Source organism: Lutjanus erythropterus, chromosome 14, assembly GCF_056507025.1.
Source record: "Lutjanus erythropterus isolate fLutEry1 chromosome 14, fLutEry1.hap2, whole genome shotgun sequence".
Lineage (NCBI taxonomy): Eukaryota > Metazoa > Chordata > Actinopteri > Lutjaniformes > Lutjanidae > Lutjanus > Lutjanus erythropterus.
The window spans coordinates 3,813,077-3,826,719 of NC_139330.1; the positions used below are offsets into that span (position 1 = coordinate 3,813,077).

Consider the following 13,643-nt stretch of genomic DNA (forward strand, 5'->3'; position numbering starts at 1 on the left):
TGGGCTTTTGTTGCCAATGTCTCCTGGCTCCTCTCATTATTTGCCTTCATCACAAAGTCGGGCTTGACGACTCCACTTTCTGTGAGACACCAAACTGTTTGCCCTCTGGTCAGAAGGTGACAAATGGAAAGTGAAGTGGATCACAGACTGGTTGTTCTGTAAACAACAGTTACCATTTGGAGCTGCAAATGTACAAATGTTGTCTTGTTCAGCCTAAATGAAAAAAAAAAGAAGCATAAATTCCTCCAAATTGATGAAGTGAGTTACCAAATTTATGTTAACAAGATAAGATTAGAACTTGATTAATTCCAAAGCAAATTCCTGTGCCAGAGATTACTCCAAAAATTAGAATAACATAAGAATAACAAAAATAGAGCATGAAACATAAAGTGAGCTATAAAATATGAAGTGTATAAGGAGTAAATGCAAATAAACAGTCTCATGTAAGATAAGTTAAAAAGTAAGCTAAAAAATAGAGTAGTACAGTAGAATTGGCAGTTAGATTGAAAGTAATATTGGCAGTGATATTGAGAAGTAATAAAAAGTTATTTTGCATGAGATACTAAACTTAAAAATTGCACACGATCTAGTGAAATCTTCAGGTAATTCCTTTAAGAACCCATCTGTCTGGTAGAAGCAGTCAGCAGGTCAATAGCTCGAGGACTGACTCTCTGGCTGACTCTTACTGTCAGAGAAGGTATGCTGCGCACACATCCACCCAAATGAAGCCCACATGTTGGAAATGTTAAATATAGCCCAGCTCTAATTTCTTTGGCTCCAGCCGTGTTTCTCCTCACCAACCTCCCATCCCCCAACTCATCTTCAACAGGCGTGTGTGGACGTGTCTGATGAGGTCGACGAGTGTCACCCCCTCTCCCTCCTCCTCCTCCTCCCCCTCCTCCTCCTCACCCCTCTTCTTTCCTCTCTTCATATGATCTGACCCACCACCTCGAAGGATTAAATGTAGCTTAGCTCCTCTTCTGTTGACAGGACGAAGCACCATGCCTAATAATTCTCCCCTAATATCCCTCCATCACACCCCCACATTTTATCTGTGTACCCTCCCAAAACCCCTCTGCAGGATGTTTTGACATTCCTTTGCTGCCTGGCCGCAGCATGCGTCACACCTGCCTGGATAATGACGAAGAGGATGATGGTGATGACGACAAACAGGGGGAGGATGCTGATGGAGACACATTTATTCTAATAATTAATGGCTGCTTCCTTCCAGCTCCCCAAAGTCTTCATATCTGCTGAACAGTTTGTCTTATAACCTCTTCTAATGTCTCCCTTTCAGCTTCTCTCTTTTCACTCTCCCTCCTTCACTCCCTGTGTTCATGATGGTGATTTATGTTCTGTGATATCCAGTCCAGGCATCTCTCTGCGCCCTCCCTGCCTGCTTCACTCACTCCCTTTCCTTTCCTTTCTCGTCCTCACTGCCTCATATCTCATTTCTTGTGAAAGGGCACGGTAATGTCTGTAAATTAAAGCGAGGCTTCAAAAAGGACCGCTGTCGTTTCCTTCCCAGCACCAACCTGCGAGCGTCTTACATACTTTTAATCGTTGGGTTTGTGACCAGCTATTTAAACACTAAAAACCACTACTGGCAGAATTTCTGTGTGAACAGTGCTGGAACGTAACTTTATGCTACTTCCTTACATTTTCTTTACAGATTGAATTTAGAGGAGAAATATTTACCAATTGCACATCAAAAAATGAGTCCAAATAGCAAGTTGGAGCCATAAACGATGTATTAAATAGGCTGAATCCCTATTTAATCTACAGTCTATGTTTGATGTGAGGTGTTTCCCTCTGCCCCCTCCTCCCCAGACTCTAGGAAGCTCAGGCAGGCTGCAGGGACACTGCATGAGTGCAACATGAGCGCAACATTGTAAATTGACAATAACAAGCAGCGACACTGTAAGTTGATCAGCTGTTAATTACTGCCAGTTGTCTGTTAATGTAAAGTTACGCCAGTTATCCTGAAAACAAAAACCCCCTGCTCTGAAAATACACACTCTGGAGTTTGAGTTCAGTGGCTGCCTGTCGAAACAAAAAGAGTTTCTCTGGTCTGGAATAGAAAGACGGACACCTTGACTGGAGCGTTCCTGTCAAAGAAACGAGTATTTCCTTAAACATCCTGGTGAAATGTAGAATATGCAATACACTGTATGTGTTGCTTTCAGCTTTACTGAAACAGTTAGTTGATTGATTGCTTAGTCTGTTATCATAAATCAAACAATTCTGGTAGATTCATTGTTTTAATTGAATTAATTTTTTGAAAAAGGAAAATGTACATCAAACAACTTTCAGATGCTCCTGGTTGAGCTAAAAGACAAGTTTTCATCCAAGAATAATAAAAATACTAGCTGACAATATGTACAACAGTTCAGGACAAGCCATTTAATAATAAATATACCAAACATTGTGTGTTTTTCAGCTCATCCACTGTGAGTATTTGCTCCTTTTTCTGCTTTATATCATTTTAACCAATTGTAATATTTTGGTTTGACTGTTGGTTGAACAACACAGGCATTTCTAGCAAATTATGACTGGCATTTATAAAAATTAAACATAACAACAATCTGCTTGCCCGGAGTTTGGGGAAGCAGCAGGAAGCTATGTGATGTACTGTTGTGGACAAGGTCAGCACCAAAATGTGTTATAGCCACCTGAAAAACATCCATATCAATTTAAGTGTATGCTATATTTAGAATATTTTACCACTTTACCTTGACGTCAAACAGCCTTTTCCAACAGGAAATCAGCATTATATAAGCTAAATAATGCTCTCATCAAGTTAACCAAACTCCAGTGTCATTTTACTCCACAGAACATGGGAGTGGCTGGTTTACTGCTGCCTCAATCTTTTAGTTTGTTTGTGTTACTGTGTGACCTCTGTGTTTTAAAATGTTGGTGTGGATTCATCGATGTCACACAATAACACAAACAAATGGACCAACTGAAGCAGCTGTAGACCAACAACTCCTGTGGTTTGTGAGTTAAAATGACTGTTTTCGCCAATGGAGTCTGGTTGAACAAGAGAGAGCAATATAAGTGGTGAAAATATCCAAAATATAGCATAAATAAAGCTTCGAATAATCCAAACTATCTCTTTAAATGTCAAACAAAAAGAGTTTGGATTGTAAAGTAAAAGACCGATCTTGTCCTTATGAATCAGTGACGCTAAATGATTTTAACTCTGTCACCACTTCCCTTCCTAACTTGCTCGAACAACATTGTTCAGTGACAGATCGTGTTGCTCGGGCTTGTTGAGCCAACATACTACAGTCTCTGTGGAGGAAACTATTCTCCCAGCTCCCCAAAATGAGGCCCAGATGAGTCCCGTCCATGCCAGTCAACAGTCTGCTATGACCCCACAGGGGACGGCCCTGTTTCTAAAATTACACCCTTCCAAACTGTCATTTCCTTTTGCAAAAGTGTTTCAATGGGACAAATTAGCACAGATAGTTAACATATGGGCCCCAAATGGAGGCTGGGAGGGGTGGAAAGTGAGGACTGGACGTGGGTTTTGTTCATTAGACGTGGTGGTGGTGTGTGTGTCTGAGACGCTTGTCCACATTAATTCACGTGTACAGGCGCATAGAGCTCAGGAATGCGAACTGTTGTCTGTTTGATACAGGGTCTTTGGTTGTCTGTCTGGCTATAGGTGTGTGTGTGTGCGCGTGCAAGTGGGTGGGGGTGTGTGTGTGTGGGTGTGTGTGTGTGTGTGTGTGTGTGTGAGGGAGGTATGCTCACAGCAGGTGGAAAAGCATTTGTTGACAGTTGACTTGTTGCACAGGCCTCTCTTTGTTTAAACCCAGATCGTCTTTTATTTTCTCTGTCAGGTTGCAGACAGACTCGTGGGGGATTTTTCGACAAATTATTTTCAGCGCTCAAGAGAAGATTGTTTCTCTTCCTCACACACTCTATTCCTCACACATATCTCACACTCCTACCAAAGGCTAAAAAGCAAGCTTCCTTTTCATCTCTGCATACTTCTGCAGTGATGGATCGGTGTTTCTCCGTTCTCTGGAAGCATCCGCTGAATTTTCCACAGTGGAGCCGAGCTGCTTGTTTGGCCTCCACAGCCAGACCCTATAAACAGCCGGCAACATACACACACACACACACCTTTCAACCTCCTGTGACTCTTGTGAATGTGAGATGGTGGTGCTTCCTTGTGACTGTACAGTATGTACTGAATGTATTCGCCATACGTGTTTAAGACACATTTGTTCTTCTGATATTTGCAGAGAGTGCATGTTCCTTGGCTGTTGTGATGTTGTCCTAAAATCAGCTGCAGCAGTTCTTACTGGTTCTGAGGTTTACTTAGTGAGCCTTCCCAGGATGTGAAATCTACTGAGAAGAGTACAGTTATTAGTAATTTGTTCTGCTGATTTAATTTTGATAACTATAATTGGGAAATAAGTGATGAAAAAAAGTATCCAAGTTCAATTTTTGTGAAATAAGGGCCAGCACGATAGCATCAGTAAACTCTTGTTTATTTCCACTGCATAAATCATATTTATTCAGCTTTGTTTCACTCAGTGTTTCTCCCCTGATCATCCACGGCCTCCCTGAACTGGCTCTGCTCACCCTCAGTTTGGGAACTATTGTTAAAGACAATAATGTTAGTCAACAAAGCCTGTCAAATTTATTTGAGCACAGTAAAGCACTGAATACAGATATCAGAGGCACTGTGTAATTTCAAGATAATGGTGGAAGTTATTAAAGTATTAGTTAAAGCACTGGTTTTCCAACCTGGGGTCCAGATTCCCGTTCAGGGCGGGGGCTGAAATCACAGATGGTCTCCAAGACTTTGTTTGCTCTGATGATGCCAAAATTAGATTTGCTAGCTTTATAAGCTTGTACTAGATAAGAGACATTTAACAAAGTTTCTTGCTTATTTTGCTCAGTAAAGCTTTGGAATGAATCACCTACTCTTTTGGTGTATGTGGCACAAAGGTTTGTCCCAGTAGTTTCCAGTTGGGCTGCAGCAAACAATTACTTTCATTATTACGATTAAATCAAGTTCCACAGTTTAGGCCCAAATAAATGAAAGTCAGTTAAACAAAGTAAAAGAAACATCAGCCATAAAAAGCACTGATTGGAACTAAGGCTATAAAGTCACTCCAGATTAAAATACAGATTAAAAAGATCTTTAGTTCTTAAATTTACTTTTAAAAATACAGAGAGAGATTGCTTGCTAATATCCAGACACAGTGAGTTCCACAGTTTAGGGGCATAAAAACAAAAGATATATTTATGGGTGACATTTAACATGACAGGGACATTAAAAAACGGGGAGGGTGGAGTACCTTAGTGATTAGTGATTAGAAATGATTAGCTTAAAAAATATCAAATCAACACAGTATCCTAGAGCCTGAAGTGATGTCTTCAAATTGCCTCATTTGTCCAACCAACAGTCCAAAGACTCTAAATTTTTTACTATAAATAACAAAGAAAAGCAGCAAATCCTCAGATTTACGAAGCTGGAATGTGCAAATTTTTGACATTCTGCTAGAAACCTGAATGAAACTATTAAGTGATTATTGATATAGTTGGCCACTCATTTTCTTTCAGTTGACTAAAAGACGGATTACTGCAGTTCTAGTTCCCAGACAGATTGACTGACCTTGATGATTTTCCAACAGCTGGTTAGCAGTCGTTGTGCTAAGCTAATCAGCTGCTGTCTGTAGTCTTGTATTGAACAGACATGAGAGTTGGTATTGATCTTTTCATCTGATTAATAAGCATTATTTCTTAAATTGGGGAACTATTCCTATAAAATCCTGCAAATATGTAGACACATTTGTTAAAACTGTCTCCTTCCTTCAGTAGCAGCGGCTGGTCCTCTGCCCCTTACGATCCGTCTCACCCCTCCTCCTCTCATCTCTCCCAGGTCTTGGTCATGTCCTTCCCTCATGTCTGCCCTGGCAGTGTTATGACACTGGAGAAGGAAAGCCTATCAGCTTGTAAACAAGGTTAATTTTAGTCTGCACTCAGGGTGACTGGCCACATTCTCCATCACCGCTGGATACTGTACATGAACGTGTTTGTGTGCAGGGAAAAGAGGGAGAGACAGATCTGTGGGCTAAAATAAAATGGATTATTTAATCGATAGTTTGGTCACGACTTGAGTTCATCCGTCATGTGCTGGCCTCCGAGCTCTTTAGGCTGCCGTTGCATTAGGGCACATGGAGATGGAGATGTTATATAACTTATACATGAAAATAGCAACCAGCTATCCAAGAGAAATAAGTCCTGGGTCGTCATTCCCAACTTGAGAATTTGTCCATGACACAATGTGGCTGCAGTACAAAATAATAATGATAATTAATAACAATAATAGACACAATAATTACATAATTTACTAAAACAAAGTTACAGCTGTAAAATAAATTTAACCCAACAGTTATAATAACAACCATGAGCTGTGATAATGGGAAACTAAATACTTCCTCCAATAACTTAAACATACGACGTTACGTAATGTACGACTGAAAGATTAAGATAACAATGCAGTTATCCATGATTTTAATAACTTTCCATGACACTGATGTTACACCCGCGTGTGTGTGTTTGTGTCTGTTCTGCAGATGTGGTCGCTCAGCAGTGTATCGCACCAGAGAGATGGCGGCCCGGGCCCTCGTCCCCTTCGTGCTGGTCACCCAGGTCCCATCCACCGTCCACGCTTTACTGCAGGAGCTCCCTCCAGAGCCCGGACCCAAAATCCAACACAACCACATCCACGGGACGCTGCTGCAGGTCTGCACCCACGCACACGTCAACATAAACCAAACACTCGTATATACAGTACATATGCCATAACATTCAGCGGGGTCTGTAATCACGAATTCCTTAAATGACCACAAGTGTTTACGTAGTGATGGAATCAAACCCTGAGTGTCAGCGCAGGAATCTACAGTGTGTTGTACTTATTGACACACACACACACACACACACACACATACAAATGAAGACTGTTGTGGGCATGGGGGGGGGGGTTCTCTTCAGTATCATGATTCTTTTTTTATGATTCTGTAATTGATTTTTTGAATTCTGAATTGATTTTTGTATGTATGTATATTAAGCACTTACATCAGTGTAAATACAACTTCACTCCTTCTGAATTCAAGTTCAACTAAGAGTAGCTTAATTTCCTTGTTAATTCATAGTAAAACACACTTCATTCAAACTCCAGAAACAAATTAAAACTCACCAAAGCAGTCTTAGTTCATCTTTCTACTGTTCCAACAACCACCAACTCTGGTTTGGTCAAAATAAAAGATTAATAGAACTGCTACAATTAACCGAATAATTGATGATTATTGATTTGAATATTTTTTAAAGAAAAAATAGTCAAAGTTCTCTGATTCCAGCTCATTAAATGTGAATATTTTCTGGTTTCTTTGCCCCTCTCTGATAGCAAACTCAAACTCTTTGGGATGTGGGCAAAGCAAGAAGTGAGGACGTCATGTAGAGTTTTCCGAAACACTGATTGCAATTTTTCGCCATTTTCTTACTTTTTGTAGACTAATTAATAACTGATTAAACGTAAAAATAATTGACAGATTAATTGATGATGGAAATAATCGTTAGCTGCAGTCCTAAACTTTAATTCAACTAATTGGATTTTAAAAATATCTGCCTCCATCTGCTGTCGCTGAGCAGTGGCTCTCACTCATTGTTCAGAGGCAGATCATTAATTAATTAAATGGCATAAATCACCCCAGAAAAACAATTGATAATGGACTGACAGCCGAATATTTGTCCAGTTGCCCAACTCTATCGTCTGTCAGTCCCTGAGAAGTCCCAGTTACTCACACGTTCTATCTGCTGTCAAATATGCTGAGATGGTGAATCTAGACTCACTGCACTACTGTAGTCATCAGTTGTTTTTAGAAGATAATAAACCTTTGCTCTATATCCAAATACAAACTTCTCAGAGCTAAAAAAAAGCAGCCTTGTGTTTTATTTGCTTTGTAGGCTTTCTTAGGATTAAATGTCCTCAGTTCATAGATGAGTTTTTAATCCTTTTATTCAAGTTCAAACATGAAACATCAGTCACAACTGGACCTGAGAGTTTCATTCAACAAAAACAAAATATAAAACGCAATTACCAAAGCAGTTATCATAACATGTGTGTGTGCACACCCACCCAGAGATTATAGATATGGTGCATCAGGCTTCACAAACACACACACACACACACACACACACACACACACACACACACACACACACACACACACACACACACACACACACACACTCTGTCTGTCAGTCCCACACACCCAGTTTCTACACAGAGCCTGTCCAGACAAGGCGGTTATCGCAGGGTAAATACCAGTGTTTAGTTCTGTCATCACACTCTGACAAACACAACCAAACAGTCTGCCGGTAATATCAACACACACACACACACACACACACACACACACATACAGAGGAGACGGGGAGAGGGAGTTTCCCCAGTCTGTTATTGAACGACACTGATGGGGTCGGGGGGGGTGCAGAGCGCTATGAACCGGGCTGAGGGGTCAACGTGAAGTATGAAAACTGAACCGTTCCTGCTCCTTCCTGATGGAGCACTTATGGTTTGGTAGTGGTCTGGAACTGCAGGGAGGTCCGCTGTGGGATGAAGGCGAAGGATGGCGAGGAGGAGGAGGAGGAGGAGGGGAGGTGGGCCTCTCAAAGGCTTAGAGGAGATTTCAGGAGGAGAGTGGATTTAAGTTTGCTTTCCTGTCATGGCTGCCATGTGTGGTGCTTCTCCAGATGTCTCCTGATCTGTTTCAGCTCCATCTGCTTTTATTTCCCCTCCATGTTTCTCTGCTTCCTTTCTTTCTCTTTCTGCTGCTCCGTCCTCTTTCTGTCCTTCTGTTACTACCTTTGTTCATTCACTCTGTTTCCCTCTGTCTCTGTGTCCCTTACAAAAGGATGAGCTCATACTGTGTGCTGTCCTGTGTAATTTAGTCTTATGTAATGAATGTTGTAACTCGAGGTAACCTCTTTGTCCTGTCCCGTGTTCTTTGTGTCTCATTTTCTCCATTTCTGTGTTCTGCATCACCAGCTGCCTGTTTTCTTCTCACTTTGTTATACAGAAAGGTGTATATTTTTTTGTATTTCCATCTTTACACAGAGATGTGTTTTACCATATTACATTATGAACTACATACACATGTCCTCTACCAATACCAGCTGTTCTATTTTAATATTTTGGATAAATGACTGAGATACAGTCAGACTGTAAATTGACACTTGCATTATTACTTTTGCAACCAAAACAAGTGTATACTTAATATTTTTGAGATATAACATTCATTAATGCTTTTGTTAGTGAGCATGTTACTCTCTAATGAACTAGTCATGTTAAATATTGTGAAATGGCTCCAGTCACCTCTTACAGACTGTCCCTCAGATGAAACAGCCTGACGTGCTCCAGCACAGTCATTCCCAAAGACTGGGTCGTGACCCACAGGAGGGTCACAGGAGATTTTATTTGGGTCACCATATAAATAAAAGACTATGATTATCTAAACATCAAAGATTCAAGTTTATTTTAAGTAAATTAAATAAAGAATAATTAAGTCATTTCCAAGAGTTTGACTTTGATCCAAGACTCAAAACTCAATTACAGGAAGTTGCCTTGAAATTTTGAGTTGTCTCAACTTTTTTTAGGTGTAGGTCTCAGCCTAAATGCATTTATTTCTCATTTATAAAGTAAAGTCAAGATCATATAAGGTGCTGCTGAATTGGCAGTAAAAATGGTCAGGAATGTTCATTTATACAGAAATGAACCCTTTCCAACATTTATTAATAAGGTCTTATGTAAATTGGGTGTACTAGTTTGTCATTTTTAAAAAGTGGGTCCCCAGAAATAACGAGCAAACAAACACATCTTTAACAACAGCTGTAACGTCGTATTACTTTTGTCTCTCCTCTAGCACCAAAATGAAACTTTGACCGATTCTTAGCTTATGGATCTAACAGATGATAAACATTTACAATCTTCAATAAACTGTCCTTGTGTTCTGTATGGGATTTAACACAGCTGGTATCTGCAGCTCTTCCTTGGCTGTTCAGTTTCCTTTTTCCTTCCATCAGAAGCACAGCAGTCCATCGTACCTCACGCACTGTTGAGCTTAACTGGACCTCTGAATACATCTCCTCTGCTGTATAGTTGATTATGTGTAATACACCATGTAAGTCTATTTACACTTCCTATTAAAGCCAAACACCCCTCTTTATTTACATGATACTGTGGTGTAACACACTCATCTCCTGTTTGGATGCCTCTGTTAGACTTTCACTAACTCTGTTTCGAGCAGATCGTCTGTTTTGTGTTAAGCAATACTTACACTGGTCATGTCGTGTAAACAGTTCGTATGAAAGGCTCCAAAACTTTCAGTTTGTCCAGTTTTTTTTTATTGATTCCAGTAACTGCCCATTCAGAGCCCATGAAAAAAATGTGTGAACTGTGCAGTAAGAAGGTTACTTGCATTTTATTTTTTCTACATTTATCTAAATTTCTTTCCTAAATCATTGTTGCCATTTCGCGGCTTGTGTCACAGAGTAGAGAACATGTTGAACTCTCTGAAACAGCTGGTTCACCGTGACATTGACCAGAAATATTTGAAGGACACCTCTGGGATCTTAAAAGTATTAAAAAAAACATTTAATTTAATATTCTCAGGATGAGGCCTTAAAACCTCATCACATGTGCTACAATCAGCCTGCAGCAGGCGCCGTTAGCACAGTTCTGTGCACAGCAAAACCTCTTCACCAGCAGCAGCGTGTAAAACCGACACCACGGCCACTGCTACTATTTCTGAAGAAATAGCTGTGAGCATGATAATAACAACAACTGGTAAATAATTATCTTCTAAGGCTTAAAAGTGCGATGCATACTGACTAGCATCAACACAATGTGAGGAAGTGATAGTTATGATGTTATTTCAAACAATACCACGTTATACCTTAAGAGGCGATTCTCTCTGTAGTTACTTTCACAAACTCTCTTAGCTTTTGTTGTCTAATAAATAAACTCTTGTCCATGGTAAACAGCACACCAGGGCAATTCAGTTACATTTTCAAAAGGGCCAGTTGAAAAAAAGTGAATTACCAAAGTGTTTACATTTCCTGTGTCTGACCTGTAAAGTCATGTATGAAGCAGAGCGGGTCGCACTCAGAGGCAGGATCATAAAAAGCTTGTTAAATGATTCTGCCTCTGAGTGCGACCCGCTCTTCTTCATACATGGATATCTGCAATTAGAAAAACACTAGATGGTCGTAGCACAGTGGTAACCCTGCAGATTGAGAGTTTAGACTTGACAAACAAAATAAAACCATCCTGTTTGTCTTATATTCTTTGTACTTTTGACAGTATAGCAGTAAATTAGGTATTGAATTTAATTTTAAGTGGTATTACAAAGAGCCTAAAAAGTCCTAAATTTAGCTCGGAGATCTAAACCTGATTTGATTAAAAGGGTTCTTCTGAGATGATGACAGTACTCCTGATAGTGTTGAGTATATCTATAGGGACCATCTGTACCAGGCTATAGATAGCATGTGTGTAGGAAGGTGGGGGCATTTTGGAGATGATGGAGGCAGATATATAAGGAAAGTCTAGCTGTGGGAAGCGGGGTGGGGCTGTCATAGCAGGGGCTGCAGAGCTGTATGCAGGTGAAGTGGTCTAAACATAGTAAAACAGAGATAGAGGTCTGCAGCGTACGTGTGGAGGGGAGCGTCTCACACACACAGGAGCACTGATAGAGCAGATAGTGGAGGAGCGCGTGTGTGTAAAATACTCTGCACTCATGAGTAAGTTGGGGAGGGAAGATGTTTAGACTTCAAAAACCTCAACTAACAGAGAAAGGGAGTGTGTGTGAGTGTGTGTGTGTGTGTGTTTCTGTATTTGGACACCGCACACTGGTGGAGTGTTTATGCTGAGATGATGAAGACATTGTGTTTAGCCCGAGGAGATGCCTAATGTATGTTAATATGCTTCATTCTGAGTGTGTAACAGGTAGCAGATGTTTTTGCTCGAGGGAGAAATGACTTCCTCTGTTATTGTCAAAGAACAACTGTTAGTGGGCCAAGTGTGGAGCTGGGAACCATCACAGCTTCTGAGGCAGGCCGTACCACCCTGCTGACTTTCTCACACACACAGTGAAGAGGTCTGATAACCGCACACAAGAAAATGTTTCCATCCAACTCCACCTCCAGCCACAGCTCATTCTGCCTAATGTTGCAGCTCTTCAGCGTCATTGTGGATAAGAATTAGAAATATCTAATTGCATTACTCTAATTTTCATTGAAAAAAAACATTAAATTGTCCCTCCGCTGGCTGGGGCAGAGCCTTTCTGTCTGGAGTTTGTATGTTCTCCTCCTGTCCATGTGGGTTCTCTCCAGGTACCCTGGACTTCCTCCCACAGTCCAAAGACATGTAGAATAATAGATTAATTGGTTGTTCTGGTTGTTCTTTGAACTGGCGATGTGTGCAGGATGTACCCCACTTTTCGCCCAGAGTCAGCTGTGATAGGCTCCAGCCCCATCGTGGCCCTTCAAAGGATAAGCATTATGGACAATGAACACATTAAAATGATGATGGTGTGTTATGTGCTTTCAGTCACTGCTTGCTCTTCTTACATTATGCATTTAGTCCACCGCCAAAATTCATGTTTTCTTTGGCTCCAGCTAAAGCCTGGCCCATTCAGAAAGCAGACTAGCTTGCTCACTTGCTAACGTGACTGATGTGAGGAACTCCGAGTGGAGCCACTGCTCCTTTGTGTAGAAAGGAGCCAGGTGAGGTGGTTCGAGCATCTTGTAAGGATGCCACCTGGTCGCCTCCCTAGGGAGGCGTTCCACCCACGTCTAGTTGGAGGAGTCCATGGGGCAGACTGAGGACTGGGTGGAGGGATTATATCTCCACGCTGGTCTGGAAAAGCCTCGGGATCCCCCCAGTCAGAGCTGGTTAATGTGGCTGCAGAAAGAGAAGTCTCAGGTCCCCTGCTGGACCTGCTGCTGCCTCCGCAACCTGACCTCAGATAAGCGGTTGAAGATGGATGGATTGAAGTTAACTAAAGAGACTTGTCCTCTGTTGTGGTGCAGCTTGGATTCCACCAGAGTATGATTATAAAGAAGTGATTTTATGACAGGCTATATGTGCTTCCACTGTTTTGAGCTCTCAGGATAAGACTAGCAATGTCAAGACAAGTTGTTCTTTGTCAACAGCACAAATTTGCATGTCATGGTTCACCAAATTTGAACTTGATGTGAAAGATTCACCTAAGTTTACATTGTTCATACAGATAAATCTGTTGATCAAATATTTGGATTTCAAATGAATTGATTTTGCCATGAAATGTCACAGTTTTAAAAGCTGGTGTGTGCAGGCCTTTACAGACAGATCCTGCGGTGTTTCACTGGGGTGAAAAACTCTTTTTACAACAGGACACGTATTGTAAGTTCACCATTAAACTCAGAATAATAACATATCAAAGTAACATGATTGCATAAGACGAACGTAACTGAGGTCAAGATCAGGCTTATTTATTGGTTTAACTTGAGGCTGTCCCGTCCTCTGGATGGCCTGAGTGAGGCCCTCGTCTTTGATAAAACATCTTAAAACACACTGG

At 40.9% G+C, this 13,643-nt stretch overlaps 1 protein-coding gene across 1 annotated transcript in view; it reads left to right on the forward strand.

The window, feature by feature from the left end:
• thada (THADA armadillo repeat containing) overlaps positions 1–13,643 on the forward strand; it is a 125,559-nt gene that overhangs the window by 58,776 nt on the left and 53,140 nt on the right. The window contains exon 28 of the mRNA XM_084735408.1: positions 6,603–6,771. Within this exon, the coding sequence (XP_084591534.1) occupies positions 6,603–6,771 (169 nt within the window). The remainder of the gene's footprint in view (positions 1–6,602; positions 6,772–13,643) is intronic.